The sequence below is a fragment of the Podarcis melisellensis genome (assembly GCF_964234715.1).
Source record: "Podarcis melisellensis genome assembly, chromosome: 2".
Taxonomy (NCBI): domain Eukaryota; kingdom Metazoa; phylum Chordata; class Lepidosauria; order Squamata; family Lacertidae; genus Podarcis; species Podarcis melisellensis.
In genome coordinates this window covers 2,800,615-2,824,629 of record NC_138529.1, presented here as the reverse complement: position 1 = coordinate 2,824,629, position 24,015 = coordinate 2,800,615, and the positions used below count along the sequence as shown (strand labels likewise).

The following is a 24,015-nucleotide window of genomic DNA, read 5'->3' as shown; positions in this document are numbered from 1 at the left end:
GAAATTTAAGGACTATTTACAAAAATATTGTAAATTGTATGAATGTTAAGAGAGATGTAAGATTATTAACAACAGGGCACCAACAAGCTAGTTAAAAGGAAGATGAAGATAAATGTAAATATGAGAAAAGATAATTTTTGGATAAATATTATGTTAAAATTAAGTTTTTAAGGTTTGGGTTAAATTATCCAAAATTAGGGATACAATATTGGAAAATTATAAGATAAGAATTGAAATAAGGTGATAAATTGCTGGGTAAAGTTTGAAAATTTGGAACGCAGGAACGAGAGATGTGAGGAAGTCCAAAGAAGTGAAGAAAGCATGATTATTGTTAAAGTATATGTTATTTTGTTTGTTTTTTCTTTATTGTATTAAGAAAATCTTGAATAAATATTTATAAAAAAAAACAAAACCTGTGACTTCATTTCAGAGTGGAGTCATCAGGAGTGTGGCAGATAATGCAAACAGAGGAAGCCCTCTCTCCTTTGATTTGATTATTTTTGATTATTTAATTTCTATGTTGCTTAATGTATGGCCACTGAAAATAGGAGTGCAGGACTCTCCTGCATTTCTCTTCCCACTTGAATGCACTCTGAATTATCTCCCCAACCTGACAACCCTCTCCCAGCATCCCTGTGGCTTCCCTTTTTATGTGGCTAACCATTCTGCAACTTAGAGAGCAGAACAAGCCCATTCCCAGCCACCACTTGGTTCCTCTCCTTTTGGATTCTCATTAGCAACCTGCCATTCTGAGGTTTAGCAGCAGGGAAGGGTGAGATTGTGAGCCTTTCCCCACTCTCCTGCCTAGACTGACTTGCCTCTGCGCCCGCCCCCCCCCCCATCACCAACCCCCAGCCAACTCTGCTGCAGATGGAGAGAGAAAGAGAGCGAGACCAAACCCTCTTTCTTTGGTTTGCTGTGATTTGTATTTTATTTTTTAATTCTTTTTTAAAAGCATTTGTTAACCGCTTATTATCTAAACAAACTTTTAAGCAGTGCAACATAAAAATCGATGTCATTAAAACAAAAACACAGCTATAAAAGCAATAAAGCAGTAGCATTAAAAAAATACAAAAACAGGATTTCAGGGACAGCAATCCAGTAAAAACAGGCTCTGGGTTTATGGACCAGGGAATGCCTGGGCCTTCCATATCTCTTTTGTTAGGTCAGTGCTGACTGTTGACAAAACAGTGAGCTATAAATAAAATTCACCCATAACCAATAAATAACAAGCCACTCAGCTTTGAAAATTCAGGGATTTGGATTCCTTCATACTATTAAAGCTGAGACCCTAGGTACCCCCGCCCCCTCCCCAATCCTAAACCAGGGCTATAGTCCAGGACAACCAGAAGAGATTACACTGGTTTACCTAGGAGATAATTAAGAATAAAATCCTATACCTACTTCCTTGGGAGTATTTCTGCTGGATTCAGTTTGGTTTACTTTTGAGTTGACAGCTATCGGCTTGTGCTGTAATTTTACTAATTCCTAAACTCAGGAATTCTATCATGTAACTACTATCCTTGATATCATACATAATAGAATTCAGAAAAACCAATCCAGAGCTAGGCATGAGATCCTTCAAATGTGCCCCAAATTGCCAGCACCAGTTAGAATTTCCACTTCTCCCATACATTTTTGGAGAAACTGGTCAAGTGGGAGGAAAATAATCGCCCTTCCAGGAAGCACCCGGAATGTATATTTCAGCCTAATACGGATCAGTTGCCCGGAAGAGCGTGTTTCCTGCGCGGCGTGGCTGAAGCGTGGCAGCAGGACAGAGTCTGCTCGCTGTTTTCTTCTGTGTTCACCTGGCTTCGTGAGTCCAATAAGGCTGGTTAAGCGAGACATGTATTAAAATGAAACAGGCCATTTGCAGTTCTGACCCACTCTACTGATCTAGTTTAAAAAAACCACAAAAACAAGTGGCCATTATGTTAGATTCGTTCTCGAGTCAGAGATGTTTTAAAAGATGGGAAAGAGGGGGCCATTGGGGTAAGGGATCCGCCCTGGGAGTTGAATATTCCCCGCCAACACCCTTAAGCAGAGAATCCCGTCGCGATATCGAGCATAGTGTCTCCCTACCCTAGCCTGGGGAAGGGGCTCCCCCGCGCCCCCCTAAGCGCTCGGTATTGGCAGGCGGTCGGCTTGAGAGGACCAATGAGATATCGGCTCGGAGACCCCCCCTTTCTCCCCCTCTTCAAGCTGGGACCCCGCCGTCCTCGCCTCCTTCCCCTCGCCGGTTCGGAGAGGTGGCGCTGGGGCCGTGGGAGCGCACGGGGCGCGCTGCCTGGCTGGCCCAGCGCTAGGCGGAGCCTGCCTGCCTGCCTTTGGCCGGATCTCGCCCCCCCCCCCGTCCCCTGCAGCAACAGCAGCCGCCGCGGCGGGCGGCCACCGCCTTTCCCTCGCCTTCGCCCTGCCCGGGGGAGAAGAAGGGGGCGCCAGCGGGCGCCGTCGGTCCACCCGTCTATCCGCCCGCCTGGGGCGCGCTGGAGTCTGGCGACAGCGGCCCCGCTACCTTTTTGGCGCGGGGATGCGGACGAGCCGCTGAGTGAGCGAGCCGAGCGGGGGGAGTCGGCTGGCTGGCACCCGCCCGAGGCGAAGCTGGGCTGGGCTGGGCGCCTGCACGATGCGCTTCCTCGCAGACCTGCTCTTGCTGTCGATCGCTGTCTCCAGGGCGGCTCAGGTAAATGTCCGTCGTGGCGCCCAAGGGTGCGCGTGTGGGTGCGCGCGCTCTGCTCTCGCGCCTCGGTGCAGGGCGCAAACGGAGCCTGCTGCTCTGGCCAGAAGGGGTTGGTGGAGGGAGGGACGCGAGTTGAGGCAGCAGAGTTGGCGCTTTCTCTCCCAGCGAGGGTCAGGGTGGTGATGCTGAAGTCACCCCCTGCTCCTTAGTCGGAAAGAGTGCCAAACACGGGTCAAGGGGCGGAGTCTTGCTCGTGTGTGTGTGTGTGTGTGTGTGTGTGTGTGATTTGACCGGATCTTCGCAGAAAAAAAATCCCACACCCAGTTAATTTATTCGCATTTTAAGCCCCAAGACTAGTGCGCAACGCTGTCCATTTTAGTTTTCCCCGCCGCCTCCGTTCCTGAGTCCACACCCACCTTTCCATCTCTCCATGCTATGAGACACTTTCCTGCTTCTGTCCTCTTGCCATCCATGCTGTGAGTTTGTCTATGTATATTTATTTTATTTTCGATCTGGCTCTCAAAGTTCTGCTCTAGGGTCAGTGTGGTTTTGTTCTAAAAGCGACCCTCTTATTTCTTGAAACACACCATTATATGCAAATCAGTCTATCGGATTTCCTCCTCTTCTCCCCCCTCCCAACATCAATTTGGATAATAATTTGATGTTGATTTAGGTGGCCTTGAACTCTTTACTGGTCTCCAACACATTAACGCCAACAACATGGACAAGTTTCTTCCCAAGTCTTGCCCCAAAAGGGGGAGACACTCCTGAAAGTGGTTGGAATCAGGATGCTGAGAGTGAGTTATTTGGAAGGACACATGTTGAAGATTTTGCAGCTGTGGTTCCACACACTGATTCACAATGGCTGAGAAAGTTGATTTGTTTCTGTCAACGTTTGTGTAAGTTGGTTCTTTGAATGGGACAGTCCTGCTGTGATGAACATATGTGTGCTCCCAAGGGATGCCAGTCCATTCGGGTGGATGAAGCACTGCCTATCTACTTACAACCAGGCAAGGCATGGCTCTAAATATAACCAAGATGGGGACAAAAGAAGAATCAGTTGACTCTGCCTATGATTGGCTCTGGCTGAGCCCACTTTTGTTTTCTCTGCCTTCTGCCCCACCAGTCTCAATGGGCACCAGCCACCATGAAGGATCAGTGAACCAGGGCATCCTGGCATTCTTTAGAAATGAATTGTGATGGGTTCCTCAATTTGAGAATCAGGAATTGCCTGCAACATTAGGCTGCTGAAGGGAAGGAAGCAGAGGGAGAAACCAGAAATTGATTTTTTATGGGAAAGGGCCAGTGGTGTGCAGTCAGTGGACTAGGCTAGTCCCATAAATGTTCCCAGTAAATTAAACGCTTCTGCCTGGCTTAGGGAGGGAGGCTCAATACTCTGATGGGGCCAAAGAGCACACCCACCATCTTCCCAAAGCCTGGCCAGCTTTAGTGCCTCCATCCCAAAGCCTGGGAAGCTTCTGTCCAGCTTAGGGAGGGAGGCACGATTCTCGCACATGTGATGTCAGGACACTGCAATGTGACATCAGGACAATGTGATGTCTCGCATGTGATGTCAGACCCACCACCCTCGCAAGCTGGCGCTTCTGGCCCTAACTAATTCCCCCTATGGGAAATTTCACTGCACGCCACTGGAAAAGACTATGAGCCCTGTTATGACACTGAAAATCCATTCCTGCTCTGAGCATGTGTTCAGAGGTGGTGATGTGATCCTAAAGTCTATGGGTGGAATTCAGTGTAGGGCTAAATGTGGTATGTGTGCACAGAACAAGGTCCGTTCATGCAGTGGGGCTCCTCGCCCCTGCATGTCCACTAAACCTGTGCTACAGCTTCCTGCAACCCTCCAGAGCAGATGTAAGAAGTGTGGGAGGCACACTGGAGGAGGTGGAAAGTCCTGTTGCAAGAGTGAACCTTGTCCTATGTATGTCATTGGATAGTTGAATTCCACCCTATATGTAGATCTGATCCCTCCTGATCAGTAGTCCTGTTGATGGGGTTCTAGTAAAAAAAAAAACCACCAAGAAAGTCAATCCTGCATGCCTAAAGTCTGCCCACCCTTCTTCAAGGCCATGCTTTCAGTTCATGTGGCCAACAGGGAGGGCCCAAAAAGCCTGTCCAGTGACACCAATGAACTGGATGTACTTCAAAACATACTGCCCCCTTTTGCAATGTGTCAGTGTTCTCAAGGGTTTTTAGTCAGGTGTGCTTGAGTTTCCTTGGCAAATATGGTGATCCAGGAAGGTAGAAAGATTGAGCAAAACAAGCACTGCTCCAAGAAAAATGTTATCATATTGCTCATGCTCCCACAACAGGGTCCCACACAAAGTGCTAGAAGGCGGGCATTCACACTCATTTTAAGGGTGACTGATCTAAAGTAGATGTTGACAGGCATGTCGAACCAGTCACTTGTGATCTACAGGTCGATCACAGGGTCTCCTGGTTGATCACTGTGTCCTGACCAATCACCTGTGTCCTGACTGATCACCCCCCCAAAAAAGCAAAAGAAAAATCCTCCCCCCCAAAAGCTCACCATGCAGCCCTAGATATAAGAAGGCTGTTTGTGGGTCTTCCATTAGCGCTACAGATGCTCAGAAGCATTCCAAGACTTCTTCATAGTCCAAAGTGGAGCAGAGCTATTAGAAATTGATTTTGAGGCAGCCCTGACTAACCCTGGCTCAAATGGGGGAAAAGATTAAACAAACCTAGAGCGTTGTTGAGTATGGCTATGAATACATGATCAGCATGAGATCTACAAGATGCTTTAAGCGTGACTAGACAAAGTCTTGGAAAAGGGTTCATCAGGGAATCTATTTTCTCTTGTTTCATTCACTAAAACCAGTCCATCTCTAGCTCCAAATCTGAAAGGTGGGATCAAATAGCTGGTCAACTACTTTTATGAGTCCTGGTTTGCCCTTCTGTGTCCTTTACTTCAGGGATAGAGAACCTGGGGCCCTCCAAATGTTGTTGGACTACAAATCACATCATCCTTGACCACTTGCCATGTTGGCTGGGGATGATGGGAATTGGGATCCAGGAACATCCAGAGGACCACAGGTTCTTCATCCCTGCATTATTTCATTGCAGTCTCTTGGTGTTAAATAGGGACCTGGTTAGCACTGACTTTATAAGCAGAGACCATATATTACTTAGTAAGACCATATGTACATAGTGATACAAATAGAAGACTGCTATCAAAATACTCATAAAAGAAATGTAAACAGAAGCCATATGTTCCACTGAGCAGATGCCAAAGAGCTGAGCACATTGGCTCTACCCATTGACTCACTTCCATATGAAATGAGATGTAGTCAAATGGCTCTTTAACCCCTTCCCACCCACCATTGAAACTCTACCTCACATCCTCACAACCTATATCCATTTCTCTGTTTCTTGTGCATGGGAGTGAGCAGCTGTCGTACAAAAGGAAATGACTTTGGCAGAGCCCTTTCTGCTGTTAACCCTGGGTGAGAGCAGGTGAAGGAGTCCATTGTCTTTGTGCCAACTTAAGCCATGGAACCTTTGGCCCCTTAGATGCCAGTGGGCTGTGGCTCCTATCAGTCCCAGCCAACATGACCAATGGTCAGGAATGGTGGCAGTTGTCCAGCAGCCTGTGGAGGACCACAGCTTCCTCATCCCTGATAAGAGAAAGTGGCATCCTTGATAAGAGAAAGAGCGTAATTGTCCTATCCACCTTCTTCAGGGAGGAGGGCTGTGTTGGCAGACTTTTTAAAAACACACACAGAGAGAGAGAGAGAGAGTAAGTAATGAGTTCTAGAAACTTGCTCTTAAAATAAACTTGTTCTTATAGCAGGAATGTGTTGTATGGGTAGATGAGTGAGTGAGAGAGAAATGAACCATATTATAGCAGATATGAGGATCAAGAGAACACTGCCATTTAAAACACCAACAGGAATGCAGGTTGAATATTGGGTTTTTCTCACTTTTGAATTCTGATCTCAAAATTCTGGTGGCCATTGCAAAATCTGCAAACTTAAGTGGTTATGTTTATGAGCAATGAAACCTCGCAAAATTTCAATGTTTTCATTTCCTAAAGCAAACACACCATTGAGTTATTTTTAACCCTTTGGTTTTATTCTTATGCTAACTGCTGAAAGAAAGCCAATGCATCACAATTTTAGAATCTGTGGTGTAGTGTGATTTTGTGAGCCAAATTCCATGCAGAAAAGTTTTAGGGGCTCAATTATGCCATGAACAGTACTGGGGCGTAGCTAGCTGTTCCAGCACCCGGAGTGACAGGAGTGGGGCAAGCCACCCACAGAGTCCACCAGGTGGGCGCAAGCCTCACGTTGCCATTTCGGGCAGCGTGGGGCCCCGAGCCACCGTGTCACTCCCAGGAGAGACACGTGGCTCAGGAGCACTACAGGTCAGGCCCCATGGTATTTGATGCCCCCCATAGTGTGCCACAGGTGGCGCTGTGGGTTAAAGCCTCAGCGCCTAGGACTTGCTGATCGAAAGGTCGGCGGTTCGAATCCCTGCTGCGGGGTGCGCTCCCGCTGCTCGGTCCCAGCGCCTGCCAACCTAGCAGTTCGAAAGCACCTCCGGGTGCAAGTAGATAAATAGGGACTGCTTACCAGCGGGAAGGTAAACGGTGTTTCCGTGTGCAGCTCTGGCTCGCCAGAGCAGCGATGTCACACTGGCCATGTGACCCGGAAGTGTCTCCGGACAGCGCTGGCCCCTGGCCTCTTAAGTGAGATGGGCGCACAACCCCAGAGTCTGTCAAGACTGGCCCGTACGGGCAGGGGTACCTTTACCTTTACCTATAGTGTGCCATTTTGTCACTCCTTCAGGGATTACACCCAGGGCGGACTGCACCCCCCTTCCTATGTCCCTGGACAGTATTGAAAGGATGGCAGACTAAATTTATTTTAAAATTGACAGGATTTGAATAGGTGGGTGGATTTGTGTGTGTGTGTATCTTGTTTTGAAATTGAAAATAGAATCGAAACTATAATTCTACCCATGTGTGCTACATGTACAAAGTAGCAAAGTCAAATTTGTGGGCAACATCCCTGTTCCCTGCCCACTGATAAACAGATTCCTAGTTGCAATGTACTCCAGTGTATTAACAAATTTGTCATCTCTTGCTTTTCTCCCAACATTACAAAATTAGGCAAAAACTACAGTGTTTAAACTCCCATACCAGTGCCCCCCTAAAAAAACAGCAGTCACTGAATTAAGCCATGATTAAAATGTGGTCATAGACTATCACCTGGCCCCTCTTCACTCTGTAATGAATTTCTGATGTAAGCGGCAGGCATGGTAAGGGATTTAACAGAACAGCAAATATCAAGAGCGAATACAACTAAAAGCTTGATAGTTTGTGCAGCATGTATATTAGGGGTTGTCAACCTTTTTAGTCTTGTGGTCACTTTTGGATTTTTGAACAAGTGCCATGGGACCCTCAGGTCACTTCTCTGCCCACCACCCACCACTAAGAGAACGAGAGGGGAAATGTGTGCATGCACACATTCATTTCCCAAGGCATCTGGATAAAAGTCATCTGGTTGAAAGAGGAGGCGGGAAGGAGCACCACTCTTTCAACTGCCTCCTGTGGCTATACACACTTTTCAAGGGAGAGTAACTTAACCACTTGCACCACCTCAAGATCAAGGGGGCAGGAAGCTTGAATGGGGAGGGGTGAACTCAGAGGCACTGGGGAAACTCTAAAGGGCACCATTGCACCTATGGGTGCCATATTGGTGATCCTGATGCAATACCACTTAAATAATAGAATCATAGAATTGTAGAGCTGGAAGGGATCCACAACGTGGGTCTCCATGGAAGACAAAACTGCCGGCTGAGGTGCTGACAAGCCTTTTGGTTTTGAATCCTAGCCTGCTAAGCCTCACACCCTCCAACCAGACCTGTGTGCTTTGGTTTCTCAGAAGAATGAACCTACTCTATTCAGTGCAGCTGCAAACAGCAGGTGTCAGATAGATTTTGCCCAAGGTAAAAGAGCCTGCAGTGTTTAGAAAGGTCAGACATATGCATGTGTTCCTAACTTTTACTTAAAGAGGTTTTGTTTTTAATAATGGAGGCCAGTTGTGTTGATGGTGTGAAGTGGAGGGAGTTAAGCCCCATCTCTTTTCTGTCTTCTTGGCTGTATTTTGGATGGTGGAGAAAATGTGGGGGTCTTCTGTAGACGTAGACCTGGGATTGGGATTGGTGGTAGGATTGTTGGTGTGTTATTTAGATTTAGATTTATAGCTTGCCAAATGAGGTTCTGTAGTGCCCACAGCTGGGGTAAAATGCATATTATCTTATTTCGTTGTCAAGTTGCATGGTGTTGAGGCCTCTGAAGAATCAAGGTCCAGCTGTCATGGCAAAAGAGGCAGGCTGCTACAAAATATTGTCAGGCAGGAGTGAGTAAGCAACCAGTGGCCCTTTTAGATGTTGTCAGATGACAAGCACCATCACCTCTGGCTATTGGCCATGTTGGCTGAGGCTGATGAGAGTTGGAGTCCAACAACATCCACAGCTCTCCCAGCTGTGTGGATGGGTTACTAAGAGGTCCAGTGTTAAACCACAGTGTGGAAGGAAAGAAGAAGAAGTGAAGTAAAGCAATACATGACAAAATGAGGATATGTGACCAGGTATAGGAGGACAACTGGAGAGCTAACCTTAGTGGTGGGGATCTGAAGGCAGAAACAGAAGATGGAGTGTGTTTTGTTCATAGTCACCAGAGTCTTGGCTGAAGAGAACCTCGCCTGGTTTCCAAGGTTTCTGGTTTGAGCTCAGTGAAATTTAATACTTGAGCTTGGTTCACACCGGCATGAACATCTCTTGATTTCCTTACACTTGACTGTTGGCTGCTGATATGAACTAAGGAGGGTTGTGCTTGTGTGGCATGAAAGATGGTTTTGTCAGTGACATTTTATCCATGATGGCCCACTCACATACGCAAGTCTCAGTTCTCAAGTGAGAAGCATACATCTGTGAACCCACTTCTGAAGTCAGATGCACCTTCTCTGCTGTCCTTCTTCTCATATGCTTGTGTTTACAATGTACAAAAAAAGGTACACTACAATGGAAAAGATAACTTCTTTGTTTAGAAAAAGTTGCTGCTACTCCCCTCAGGGCAAGATGGTCCTTCAGATGGCCCTGCAGTAACACTTGTGGGGAGGGAGGGCCCACAATGGGAGCTGGAAGGCATGAGTTCCTCCAGCTTCTTTCTTCTCTCCTACCCTCAGGGCAAGGAGTGCAGTACAGCCAGCAGATAGTCGGTAGAAAAACTGAAGTCACTCAGTCCCTTATTAGAGCACTGACAATGTACATCTGGTAAACATCACATGCAAGAGGGCAATCCTTTTCTAAGAAGTTGTAATGGCATTTATAACCTAAGAAGGTGCAATCTCTTGCCTTACTGGAAGCCATGCTATAGAAGAAGTCCTGCTTTTTAATCAGGGATCCATTTGATGAATCGTTGTATTCTAATATTCTGCTGGAAGCCGACCAGAGTAGTTGGGAAACCCAGGCAGATGGGTGGGGTATAAATAATTATTATCCACAAATCTGAACTGGACTTTCAATTGAGATTGCTTCCCTGCAACTCCCAGCCAGGCTTGTTCTCTGTTGCTCCTTCCAGGGGGTGGAACTTTAGGAGAAACATTCTCAACAGCAAGGAGATGTTAAGCAGTGGAACAGGCTGCTACAGGAAGGGCTGGGATCTCCTTTACAGATCACAGAAAATGGGTGGGATATGCGCCTCAATTTCTCCAGGTTTTAGAGAAAGATAGAAACACCCTCACCTCCCGTGCTGATTTTGCCTTTCCCCCTGAAAGCCAGGTACAAAATGAAAGATGAGCCCAGAAGGTAGCTGAGAGAGTGGGAGCAAAGTTTCATATGTATCTGTTCTTCTCTAGGAAGAGCAAACAGCCCTCTCCCTTTGTGGTGATTTCTGCCCCCCAAGGAGAAACGCTCATTCCTCACAGAGCTACAGTTGCTCAAGCTCTGAGCTAGCTCGCAAGAGCTCCGCAAGATCTCACCCAAAGCTGTGAGGTCCCAGCGGCAGCAGAATGCAGCAAAACACACACATGTGTTAATCTCATGTGAAAACTACAGAGGTTTCTCCCCTATAATAAACTTCTTTCCTAATCAAAACATTTCCATTAGGAATAATAATAATAATAATAATTTATTATTTATACCCCGCCCATCTGGCTGGGTTTCCCCAGCCACTCTGGGTGGCTTCCAACAAAGTATTAACAAAGTATTAAAATACAGTAGTCTTCCCTAAAGAAGCTTTTAATGCTTAACAGAAAATCTGATGTCTGGTGTACTTGTTGGTAATATAGAAGCACAATCCTAATGTGACTAAATACATTCATGTGATCTGTCTCTAATGACCTTAGAAAAGTGATTCATTGTAGGGTCTGTACCTTTCGTAATTCTTATTTAAGAAAAGGTTGGTTTTTTTTTTTAAGTGGCTGCTTTGTGCTGTGCTGTGCTGTGCTGTGGTTGAGTTCTCCCTTTCTGCACAAGGGATTAGGAAGCAAAGGTCACTCTTCTGATCACTGAAAATGGTGATACAAAGTCAACTAACTGAACCCAAAGTCTGCCTCAAGGAAACACAACTTGTGCATTCAGATTTCTAACCTATCATGTTACAAAGACTGAGGATGAGAAAACACACAGAGAGAATTAGCATTTTCAAAATGAACATTAAAATCCTGCTTTTGCATTTTGTTTTATTCTGACAGCCAAAATCCAGCCAAAATAATAAATAGGTATTGTAAGTGAATGGGTTTGGGATAGCATGGCTCAATTCACATTGTATATAGTTCACTGAAAGCAGCATTGCTTTGGTTCCTGTGTTTCCTCTAATTAGCACATCAAATACTTTTGAGACAATAGTGGGTTAAATAGCAAAAACGCTATAGAGACTGATAGAGTGACTCACAATGCCAGAGTCTCTATTCAATCCATTCAATCCATTGTGTTTTCTTCTTCTTTTTGAGAGAAATCATTAGAGTTCTGAATTGTATTTCCCAAGCCTGGTTTTTGTTTTTTTGGAAAGGCATTGTACAGGTTTTCTCTGATTAAAATAATGGCCAGGAGATGAGGTTTGGAGTGGGGCTTTGGGAGAAGATTTCATCTTTTTGTATGTTGCAGGGTGGGGTGAAGTTGTTTGGCTATTCTTAAATCGTTCCCTTGAATTGACGTAAAGAAGCTGTTTGGGGAAGTGTCTGGATCTTCAAGGTGTACAACCTATGCTGCTTTCAATGTATATCCTTCAGTGTGTAAATAAAAAGGAAGAGGCTGTATTATCAGATGTGTGCATGCTGATGTGTGCATTACATAGGTACAATCACCAAATGTGTGTCATTGGCCACAGCTCAGTATTGAGCATGCATCTGGTAGTAAAAACCAGGCTCATCTCTGATGTGTGAAATAGCCACAAGCATTTGTAGTAGAGATGGAGAGCTCTCTCAAAAGCACCACCGATTAAATCAGAAAGATAATCCCCACCTCCTGCTGTTCAGAAGACTGAAAAAAAACCCACCACTTCAGCTCTCAGTCTCCATTGAATGGGGACAGATTTAAGAGGCTACAGTAGCAAAACACATGGGGAGGGTGGAAATCTCATCATATCCATCCCTTAGTTTTGGGTTCCCTCTTGCTGCTGCAGCCTCTTACTTTCTCCTCTATATGTAATACAGTCAAGTGATCTCTTACTAAGTTAACCTTGTAGGTGATGAGCTCCCCATCCCCAGAACACCTCGCTTTCACCCATGCAAGCAAGAGGAAAACTGTGACTGTGAGAACAGGATGCTGAAAGGAATTGTGACCCTCCTGTTGTTGCTGAACTAAAGCTTTGATCACCCCTGACCATTGCCTATATGGACTGAGGCTGGTGGGATCCGGAGTCCAACAACTTCTGAAGGGTCTCAATTCCTTTCAGCATCCTGTTCTCACAGTGACAGTGGCCAGCCAGATGTTCATGTGACGCTCTCAAGCAGGACTTGAGGACAACACTCTCTCCACCTGTGATTCCCAGCAACTGGGATTCCAAGGCATAGCACCTCTGACAGTGAAGGTAGTAGACAGCCATTGTGGCTAGCAGCCATGGATACCCTTATCCTCCATGAATTTGTCTAATCCACTTTTAAAGCAGTTGGAGGCCAACACTACATTCTATGGGAGTTTTAACTGTGCAAACATAAATTTGCCCAGACGTAAATGTGGATTCCTGTTGAGCATTCTTCCAGCGGTGAGCCTTCTGTTTTGTTGTTGTGTGATGGAACCTTGCCACTTAAAATTGGCCATCTCTGAGTAAGAGCAGACGCCAATGATCAATTGAGCAAAGTTTTAGTTGATGGATTGGGATCAGTTAATAATCATTAAGCCCATAAAAATATGCAGGTTTGCTGCATGTGCTACAGACTGTGGGTGTATCCATGCTGGTTTATTATCTTCTTTGATGCATCCCTTACTTAACCTGGCTGTCCAGCAAGGAAAAGACTTTGAAGTCCCCCCGCCCCCTTGCATAACTTGGTTTTAACTGTGCTTCTGTTCTTGGAAGCCAACTGAAGGTGGGTGGTACACTTAGTTTCTTTTATTCAGTTTGCCCAGCGTTTTTTTAATTACACAGCTTGGCTTCTTGAATATTCACTGGGGGCTGCAAGTCCTTTCTTCACATTGGCTTCGCCTACTGAATGCCTACTGAATATTCAGGAGGCTGCCAAGAGCTTTGCTGCTCTTGCTGTGGCTGTTTGGAAGCAGTCCATGAGATTTTGGCCAAGGGTTCTTCCTCCTGCCCTTGGATAAGAGAGGCTACTGAAGGAGAGGTTTCTGCTTCTGCCTTGGGCTTCCATTTGCTCAGCAGTTTGAATGATGAAATTTAGTAATGGAGAAATGCTTGGGGCAAGAGAGGGTTTTGTTCCCTTATTCCAGCCTTCACTAGCCTAGTGACTTCCAGATGTTTTGGACTACAGATCCCATGAGCAATAGCTAGCCCAGCTGAATGTAGCTGAGACTAAGGCATGTGGAGAGCACCATCTTGCTAAAGGATGCATTATTCTCTGGGATGGCCTCCATATTCCACAGGTAGGTCATGCACTAGGTTCACACCAACTTCATCACACCACAAGTGCACACAGCACATGGTGAAACTCTGAAATTGGCTCCCACTAGAAGTAGTGGCTTTAGAAGATGATTAGACAAATTATTGTACTGGAGGAAAAGAAGGCTGTCAATGGCTGCCAGTCACAATGGCTGTTTTCTGCCTCTGTTGCCAGGAGGCAGCCTGCCTCTGAATCCCAGTTGCTGGTCAAGCTGGATTATTATAATTATTTATTTGGTTTTCTTTCTGGCTTTTTTAAGCTTACTGAAGTTACACAAGGAAAACAAAATGACAAAGATACAAGGTACAGAAAGAACAGACTCACATACACATAACAGACAACACACATAACAGACACCATGTAACATGTAAACATAGATATTTCCATCCTTAGTTGGTTATCATAAGGAGTTGGCTCGCTTCTTGTTTGTTTCAATAAATGAAGTTAGTAGGAGGTCCTACATGAAGTGGTTTTAGGAGCATCCTTGCCTCTTCAAACACCACCAGTTAATCAAACTGGCAGGACTCACAACGCCTAGTTGCCTGGGTACACTTTTATATATGCGTTGTTGTTTTTTAATTTCTTTTTTTTCAAGAGAACTAAAGGGAAAGGACCCCTGGCTCCCTGCCTTCAAAGAATCTACCTTGAGTGCAGCTGAGGGGACACATGCTCCTCCCTTGCTTTTCAACACCTGCTTTGGGCAGCTGCCCAGGATAATGAAAACTTAGAGGAAAAGCAAATTACAAGGATTCTGAAAACTGTCCACAAGTCCCAACCACTCATCTGACACTTTTTCATGGACTGACCTTTCACAGGTTTGACCCCGAGTCCTGAGCTATCTAGTTTCCTTCCCAGACCTTTGGCCCTCACCCTTATTCCATATTCCATGGGTGCTTCCTTTCCACTCTGCCGTGTCCCCCTAGCTCCTGCTAGGCTATCCCTCCTGGCAACCTCCTACCTAGCACTACAAACTTAAGAAAAGGGACTCTACTGGACACCCATGAAGTGTGGTGCCAGGTCAGGTGCTCCCTGGATAGAAATTTTGCATCAGAACACCCCCCTTGCTTTCAGAAGCAAGTTCACGCATGACACACGTGTTACATGACTCAACTGGTGTGGCTGGGGTGAGGACAGAAAGAACAGACCTTCCAGCCCCTTGCTTTCAAAGAGACAGCACTGTGTGCGTAGAGGTGGGTTTTGACGCCGTCCTCTGCGTCTTAATGCAGGCTCTCTTTGGGGTGGTTGGCTGGAGATTAAGAGAAGGTATTGAGCTCAAAACTCCCCTGTTGAGTTGAGTGGTGGTCCACAGGCTCTCTCACTGAGAGAATGGCCAAGTGAATGTCAAGAAAGAACAATAGGGAAGAGGGCAGAGAATTTGGTTGCCAGGAAATTGCCACCCCACTCCCACCAGTGCACTGGATTTTAACCTATACTCACATGTCTTCCTAGCGATCCCAGGATCAATGAAACAAGCCATCTGGATCTTGCCTTTGCTCCCTGGCTGGGTCCTTTGAGGCCAGCTAGTTACCACCTATGCAGTATGGCCTGAGATCAGGAGACTTTCCCCGGGCTAAGTTTGCCTGGTGCACGCTGGAAAATCCAAAATTTCCTGCCAAACCACACAGGAGAACCACTAGCCCCACATGGGGTGCCATCTGCTAAGGAAAATTCCGGGTTGAGAGACTACTCAACAGCCCGGCTTGTCGGAGTACAAGTCTCTCACGGGTCCATGCAGTCAGTAAAAGAAGGAAAATCCAGCCAAGCAATTTGGAGCAAAACACTAAGTCAGTAGACTTAGATCCTTTATTCAACAGCAGAGAGTGAACCCAGAGCATGGGGCGACGTTGACTTTTAAAACATTCCCATCGTATCCCAGAATACAGTTCACACAGCATCATCAATATATCATTGCTACATCACTAACATGTCACAAAAGGGGACAGTTACACAAGATTAGCATAGACAGATATGTCAGGGCAACACCCAAGTACAGGGGTACCTCGGGTTACCGACGCTTCAGGTTACAGACTCCGCTAACCCAGAAATAATACCCCAGGTTAAGAACTTTGCTTCAGGATGAGAACAGAAATCGCGAGGCGGGGCGGCAGCGGGAGGCCCCTGTCAGCATCGCCCTTGAGCCAGTGCCACCAACTGGACTTATCCACTTCAGCCCCGACTGGGCTAGGTGAGCTGGGTAGCACTTCCAGAGACCACCTTCTGCACAGGAACAGGTCAAAGTGCTGTGGACTCACAGCTTAGAGTTGTGAGCACTGGATTCACTTCTACAAGAAGACAGTCGTCGCACAGCAGAGTATAGCAGAGTATAAACGACTCGGAGAGCAGCTCTGTAGAATATCTTCTTTAGTCTATCTACAACTATATACAGTGTGATGGCCTAGGAATCCGATTCAGAGGCTGAACCGGAGGAATCCCAGCCTGCACAGGAGTCCCCGCCTCCAGGGCCGGCTGAACTGGGGCAGGGCCTTGATTCTGAAGCACCTGCACCTGTGCTGGATCCTCAGGAGCAGGCACCAGGTGAATCCACTCTGGCTCCAGAGGTGGTTGAGGACTGAGTGCCTACAGGTGAGTCTCCCCCTGGGCCCAGTAACCCTTCAGCCTCTCCTGAACTGCAGAGGCTCAGGGCAGAGAGGCGAAGGGAACTGGTTTCTCCCAGGAGGAGTGCTCGCCTTAAGGCCAGGAGAGGCAGGTCTCCTGGGGGCCGGGACTGCCCCTGGCCTCAGAGAAGATAAAGGCCAGTTAGCCCGGTCCCAGGTTGCGGGAGCAACGTCGTTGATGAGCTGTTTCGGCCAGCATCCAGTCCTGTTTCCCCCAGAGTTCCTGTCCTTGCCTGGCTTCCCGCTGTGGACCTCGCTTCGCCCGAGGAGGACTGTCTGCCGACCCTCAACTCAAGTCCTGGACCTTGCCCCACGGTAACCTCCCCCCTGGACCAGCACATACAGAGCTAAATGAGGTCTAAACGAAAATGCTGAACTGCACTGAGTGTCTGCAGCTGCTCTTAGCATCAACCTTATCTATACACATGATCTCTCGCTAACACTCAGTCTCTCCCTCTCTGATGTGAGGCTGGAGCGAAATAAGTAGAGAGCAGAAAACCGCCCCCTCCTCTCTGGAGAATCAGCAGAGAACATCAGCAGATTCTTGGATATGGGAGGGGTGAAATCTCAGCCCCATTAGCTAAAGTGGTACCTCAGGTTAAGAACAGTTTCAGGTTAAGAGCGGACCTCCAGAACGAATTAAGTTCTTTACTCAAGGTATCACTGTATAAGATTAGCATAGGCAAACATGTCTTTAGTACCCACCACCCAAAAGTACAATAGAATTTCCTTTGCATGTCTGGAGCCTGAGACAAGTCTGGTGATGAGATTTGCTGCTGCATCGTGAGTGTGGAGTGTAAGGCCTCTCCCTCCTCAGGCCAATTCCATCTGGCCTAGGGGGCGGGGCCCAGGCTCACCTTCGCAATTATTTAGTATAATTCGGTCTTTAACGTCCCTCGAAGGACAGCCAAATTTAAATAACAATTTGACACACAGCTGTGAGGCATTTGCGAGCTTTTTTGCGGAGAAGGTCTTGTTGCTCCGCCATGACCTCCCTGCCAATTTGGATACAATAAAGGAACTGGAGGCCCCTCGACTGTCCTCGGGTTCAGTATTGGACCACTTTGACTGGATATCCCCAGCCGATGTGGACAGACTCCTCCGAGCTGGAAAGCCCACCACCTGTCCTCTCGACCCGTGCCCGTCTTGGCTGATTAGAGCGTGTCCAGACGAGGTGCGGGCCCCCCTGGGGGATATCATCAATCTGTCCCTTGGCACCGGGACATTCCCAGGGGAACTGAAGGAGGCAGTGGTGCGCCCGCTCTTAAAGAAAACATCATTAGATCCCTTAGATCTATCCAATTACCGCCCGGTTTCGAATCTTCCATTCCTGGGTAAGGTGATTGAGAGAGCTTGGTAGGTTTCTGGATGAAACATCGGCTCTGGATCCATTCCAGTCCGGCTTCCGCGCTGGTCATGGGACCGAGACGGCTCTGGTCGCCCTAACAGATGATCTCCGCAGGCAGCTGGATCGAGGCGGGTCGGGGCTGCTGATTCTTCTAGACCTGTCAGCAGCCTTCGACATGGTTGATCACGAACTCCTGGCCCACCGCCTTGCCGACGTGGGGATCCAGGGCACAGTCCTTCAATGGCTGCGCTCGTTTCTCTCTGGTCGGGGACAGAGGGTGGTGCTTGGGGGGGAATTGTCATCCTGCAACTCCTTGGTGTGTGGTGTGCCCCAGGGTGCAATACTCTCCCCGATGCTTTTTACCATCTTTATGCGCCCCCTCGCCCAGCTTGTCCGGAGTTTTGGGCTGGGCTGCCATCAGTATGCTGATGACACCCAACTCTATCTGTTGATGGACGGCCACCCGGACTCGGCCCCAGACACACTGATCAGATGCTTGGAGGCTGTGGCTGGATGGTTACGTGGGAGCCGATTGAAGTTAAATCCTTCGAAGACAGAGGTCCTCTGGCTGGGACGGGACGACATGGGACTGAGGGGGCAACTCCCATCTCTTGCGGGGGTGCAATTCGTGCCAGCACCGTCCGTTAAGAGTTTGGGTGTAATCTTCGATACCTCCCTCTCCATGGAGGCGCAGATTGCAGCTATAACAAAGGCGGCATTTTTTCATCTCCGCCAAGCTAAGCAGTTGGCTCCTTACCTCTCTCGCCCTGACCTAGCCACTGTGATCCACGCGATGGTCACCTCCGGACTGGATTATTGTAACTCGCTCTACGTGGGGCTGCCCTTGAGACTGACCCAGAAACTCCAGCGGGTGCAGAATGCCGCAGCGAGACTCCTTACGGGGTCTTCGCTTAGAGATCACATTCATCCGGTGCTATACCAGCTGCACTGGCTCCCGGTGGAGTACAGGATCAGGTTTAAGGTGCTGGTTTTAACCTTCAAAGCCCTATACGGCCTAGGGCCCTCGTACCTACGGGACCGCCTCTCCTGGTATGCCCCACAGAGGAACCTACGGTCTTCAAATAAAAACACCTTGAAGGTCCCAGGCCACAGAGAGGTTAGGCTGGCCTCAACTAGAGCCAGGGCCTTTTCGGCTGCGGCTCCAACCTGGTGGAACGCTCTGTCACAAGAGACAAGGGCCCTCCAGGACTTGACATCTTTCCGCAGGGCCTGCAAGACAGAGCTGTTCCACCTGGCCTATGGTCAGGGCGCAGCCTGACTCCCTCCTTTGGCAATCTTTACAAAACTTTAGTTTATGGTTGCCATCAATTTTGATTTTAATTCATTTTTATAATGTTTTATAATGTTGTACTGTTTTAATGTTGTTAGCCGCCCTGAGCCCGGCTTTGGCTGGGGAGGGCGGGATATAAATAAAACTTATTATTATTCCCTTGGAGAACAATGAGCCCAACAATTGTCACCTCTGGCCATTTCCTGGGGTAGGAAGTGTGTATACATGTCTTCAAGCTTGGGGAGGTGGCAGGGAAAAGAGTCCTTTTTCCAAGGGCAAAAATGGAATGGAGGAATTGATTTTATATGATTCATAAAGCTAGGTATCTTCCCTGAGCTGTCAAGTCGAAAGGATACATTCAGGCATAATATTTGTAACATTTAACAACTTTAAAGATGTGGGCCCCCCCCCTGTAATTTCCATAACGATTGTAATGGAGGAAAAGGCTATCAATGGCTGCCAGCCACAATTGCTGTGCTCCAGCTCTGCTGCCTGGAGGAAGCCTGCCTCTGAATCCCAGTTGCTGGTCATTCCGAGTGGGGAGAGTGCTGCTGTTCTCAGGTCCTGCATGTGGGCATCAAGGTGCTGGGCTAGATGGGCCATTGGCCTGAACCTATTAAGCTGATCTAGGCAGAATCACCTCCTCTTCAAAGTGCATCTTACCTTGACATTGCTGTCATTAAACATAGCCAATCAATATTTTTTGAGAAAATACATTCAACAACATGTGTTAAAATATTAAATTTGGGCTAGTACAGATGATATTATGCGATATCTAGAGGATGAGCAAGGTGGTATTGCAAAGGTCCATTGAACCTTATTCTGGGTTTTTCTTATAACTAAACTGTGAATTGGAGGGTGCTTGTCTCTCATAAGCATGAGTGGGTGGGATGGATTGGAAGATAGCATCCTAACATCATTTAAAGTTGTGTAAGCACCAAGAATGCTTTCTGAGCAATCTGATTTGGAAAACTAAATATCCTTGGGGTAAGAAGTACTCCCGAGGATGCAGGTGGTGACCTTTCCCAGTATGGTTTTACTGATGTTCAGGAATATGGGAAGGGAGAAGTGAAAGGAGATCCTTTCATTTGTGGGAATTAGCTGGTGTCCCCCTGTTTGCCCACTAATTACCGGTAGGTATTCCTAGAGGCCTACACCCTCCCAATAATTCTTCCTTCCTTTGTGGTATGCATATAACTAACTTTTGACCTTCCTATTTTGCTTCTTCTGTTAGTTCCTGATCAATGTCCTATGCTTCTTTTCATCTCCCCAACACTACCCCCTGGTTTCCATTTCCTTAGTATCCCAGTCATCCCTAGAAAACCTGCTTCCAGGTTTCTTCCACTGAAACTAGAGGGATCCACAATGAACATTCTCTCTCAGCTGCTGTAGGTCTTGCAATGTCAACCGGGCGCCAGTGGCTCTTGAAGGGTGTGTATGTGCTTTGGGACTGGGCATGTCAGAGGCATAGGAGCACTTCCACAGCTCTTTCATACATGCATACATCATGGCAGCGCAAGACAAGCCAACTCAAGTTGCTGCCCCACCACCGTCTTTCTCATAAAAAGACCTTGGTCATTTTCCTGTAAACTAGCAAAAACAGACTTGCTATGAAAAAGGATTTCATTTGTGCATACCCACCTTCTACAATCTGCAGGTGACTGCAGGCAGGGTATTACTGGAATGGTTGTCAGATTGTCATCTCACTACTAGCAAGTTTGATTCACAGTCTCTTTGGGTGGATGATGATTTGAAAGGATATAAATGTGCTGCGTTGGTGCTTCTTGTGACCACTGCACACCATACAAATGGCCAGTCCATTTTCTGGAGATTAGGATGGAGCCCTTCCCTTCCCTACAGGTATGAAGGTGGGCTGTTGCAGGAGCAGGTACAATATCACCGTATATTTGAAGAACCAAGCACACATTTATTGAGGAAGGCCTTTGTTAGGAACATAGGAATCTGCCTTATTCTGAATCAGACCCATTGGTTTTTCTGGCTCAGGATCATCCACGTTAAGGGTGGGGGACCATTGGCATGCAGCCCTAATCAGGCTCATCACAAGGCCATCTCCCACAAATCATGCCACCTGCCCCACACATGATGTCAGGTGTGGGGCAGAGACAGATGCAGCTTGAAAGGAATGATTGGGAGTTTAGAGGCAGCTCCCATTTTTTAAATTTGCAAGTGGGATTCCCTGGCAGCACATATTGGCCAGAGCTAGTTCCCTACCTCTGGTCTGCATTGACTGGCAGAGGCTATCCAGGGTTTCAGATACTGGAGATGGCAGGGATTGAACCTGGGACCTTCTGCTTGCAGTGCTGGTGCTCTCCCACTGAGCTATGTATGGGCCTTCAAGTCTGCATGCACACACACACCTGTTGGGAAGGAGCTGGTTTTTGCGGGTCAAGCTGACAGTCTTCTTGAAAACATTGGAAAACTGGGTGAGTACGTACATTAGGCATAGTTAACCTAGTCTAGTCCTGCAAAACTTTTACTTTCTGTTCCATAAGGAGACAGGTCTGTAGAAAAAGGCCATTTTTATTTAAAGATTTTGAGATTATGATTTGATGTATCAATTTTCTTTTGTGTTTTATGTTGATGGATATTCGTTTTTTTTCCTTTTTGGTGTATGTTAAAGTGATATATATATATATATATATATGCAGGTTTTGGTGTCCTCGGGTGTCTTCCCGTGTAAAAGTTGGGGTGTCTAGGCGACGTTTCGACGAGGTCTCACTCGTCATCTTCAGGCTGGTGCTTTCGGCTTCTTGTTACTGGAACAGAGCAGGATCTCAGTGTTTGAGTTCCTATAAATACTGTTGAGGGGGTGTGGTGTATAGCCTCCAATGTTCTGGGCAGAGAGGAGGCTATACACCACACCCCCTCAACAGTATTTATAGGAACTCAAACACTGAGATCCTGCTCTGTTCCAGTAACAAGAAGCCGAAAGCACCAGCCTGAAGATGACGAGTGAGACCTCGTCGAAACGTCGCCTAGACACCCCAACTTTTACACGGGAAGACACCCGAGGACACCAAAACCTGCATTCCTGTACCCGTGAAAATCTACGAAAGCATATATATATATATATATATATATTTGTCTGTTGTCTTATAGGAATTCTGGACTACATTGCCCATCAGCCTCAGCCAGCTGGGGCTGGCAGGTACTGATGGGTGTTGTAGTCCATAAAATCTGAAGAGCATCTGGTTGGTGAAGGCTGATGCAGGTCTTTTGGCCAGAGCTCATATAGACAGATGTTTACATTTTACACAGACAGATGTTTGATGGAAAGGAATCTTTACCCTCATTTTGCAGCTTAGCATTTCAGGAAAAGGAAAGGAAAAAAGCTTCACTGCTTTAGAGCTGAGGTATTCAATTATTGTAATGCCCCTTTTTATAGCTTCCATTTTTAACAGCCTATTGTTTTAAGATTCACCACTGAAAATTAAAGTACACTGTGTCACATTCGCTCCACCCTCTCCACATTCCACTATGCAATTAGTAGCTGTATGTTCCCTTTCCTGGGAAGGAAAAGTTATATGGGTGGGCTAGAATTTTCCATGAGGATTTGATTGTTTTCTGGAACTCAACCTGCCTAAAGGCAAGAAAGCATTTGGGGGTACATTGAATGTTCCCTTTCGTTTGACCAGCTCTGTTGCCTGGGGGGAGGGGGGTTGAACTGGAATCAATGGGGAAATCTCACCTGTGGCTTTGTTTTGTTGCAAGGAGGGATCTGGGTAGCCATCTGTGATTTCACTGCAGATCTGTAGCTGATGTGCCATGGTCCTGAACTCTGGAAATGCTGGGCTTGGGTGGTAGATTTGTGGAATCAATTGCTTGTGGAATCAGCTGCAGTGCCCTCAGTTTGGGGTTGAAATGATCTGGACTTTCTTGGAGGCATCTAGGCCAGGGGTGGGGAGCTGGCACCCTTCAGAGTTGGACTACAACTCTCATTATATCTGACCATCAGCCATGCTGCCTGGGACTGAAGGAAGTTGGAGTTCCAACATCACCTTGGGAGACCACTTCCTCCCCTTCCCTCCTCTAGGCCCTGGTAAACTCTGATTATGTTATCAGGGATCTTCTGGAGCCCAGAGCCTAGAGGGACCTGATCTTGCAGCACCTATTTCAGTTCAACAGAGTAGGGCTGTCTATATGTTCTCCTGTACATGCGCTGATGTTTGTGTGAATGATGTACGTACATGCATGCGAGTTGGGATGCTACCCCTGCACTGCCTTCCCAGCTGCAATAGTGTTGCTACTCACTAGAACTGGGCTGGGCAGGGCAGGGTAGTGGGGCAAGGGTAGGGCAAAGCACCGGTGTGGCAGCCATGCCGGATGTGGGTCTGCCTGTGCCTGCTGCCACCACCAACCTTTTGCCACCACTGCCCCACCTCACTGCAGTCCCAACAAGCATTGTTGCCACTGGGAAGGCTGTGCAGAGGCAATGTCCCCCCTTATAGGTCACCGCTGTATACATGTGGCCGAATTTAAAACTCAGCCTGTGTACTACATTCCTCAAAAATATGGTGAACACATTGGGCGTATGCATGAGCCGCACCTGCTTTGAATAGAGCTGGGTGAGAGTGCATGCAGCATTCCTTGAATTCTCATTTTGAGTGTCAGCTGACCGGCTCCTGTTCCCCACATTGCCTAACTAGACTTAGCGTTACATAGTTTATTCTGCATTTTCAACTGCTTTGTATAATTTATTTTCCTAGGCATAGAGAAGGGTGAGAAGCTCTGTTCCTTGACCTCTTGGCTCAAACTTCTTCTTGGTGAGATTTAATGAGGCTTTGCAAACAATGCATCTTCCAAATCCCAGGGGCTAGGAGCTCTTTTTTTGTTTTTGTTATTTTTAAAAAACATAGCTGCATTTGGAATCCGTGTCCTATGCCATATTCTCTTCATGCTCTGCTTGATATATCTCTTTCTCCTCTTTTTTTTTTGCTGGCAAGCGCCTGCCTTGTTCC

The 24,015-nt window shown here is 47.0% G+C and overlaps 1 protein-coding gene across 1 annotated transcript in view; it reads left to right on the top strand.

Annotated features, from left to right (window-relative positions):
- Window positions 1–2,357: 2,357 nt before the first annotated feature.
- OLFM2 (olfactomedin 2) overlaps window positions 2,358–24,015 on the top strand; it is a 186,579-nt gene continuing 164,921 nt past the window's right edge. The window contains exon 1 of the mRNA XM_081898148.1: window positions 2,358–2,683. Within this exon, the coding sequence (XP_081754274.1) occupies window positions 2,627–2,683 (57 nt within the window). The 5' untranslated portion in view covers window positions 2,358–2,626. The remainder of the gene's footprint in view (window positions 2,684–24,015) is intronic.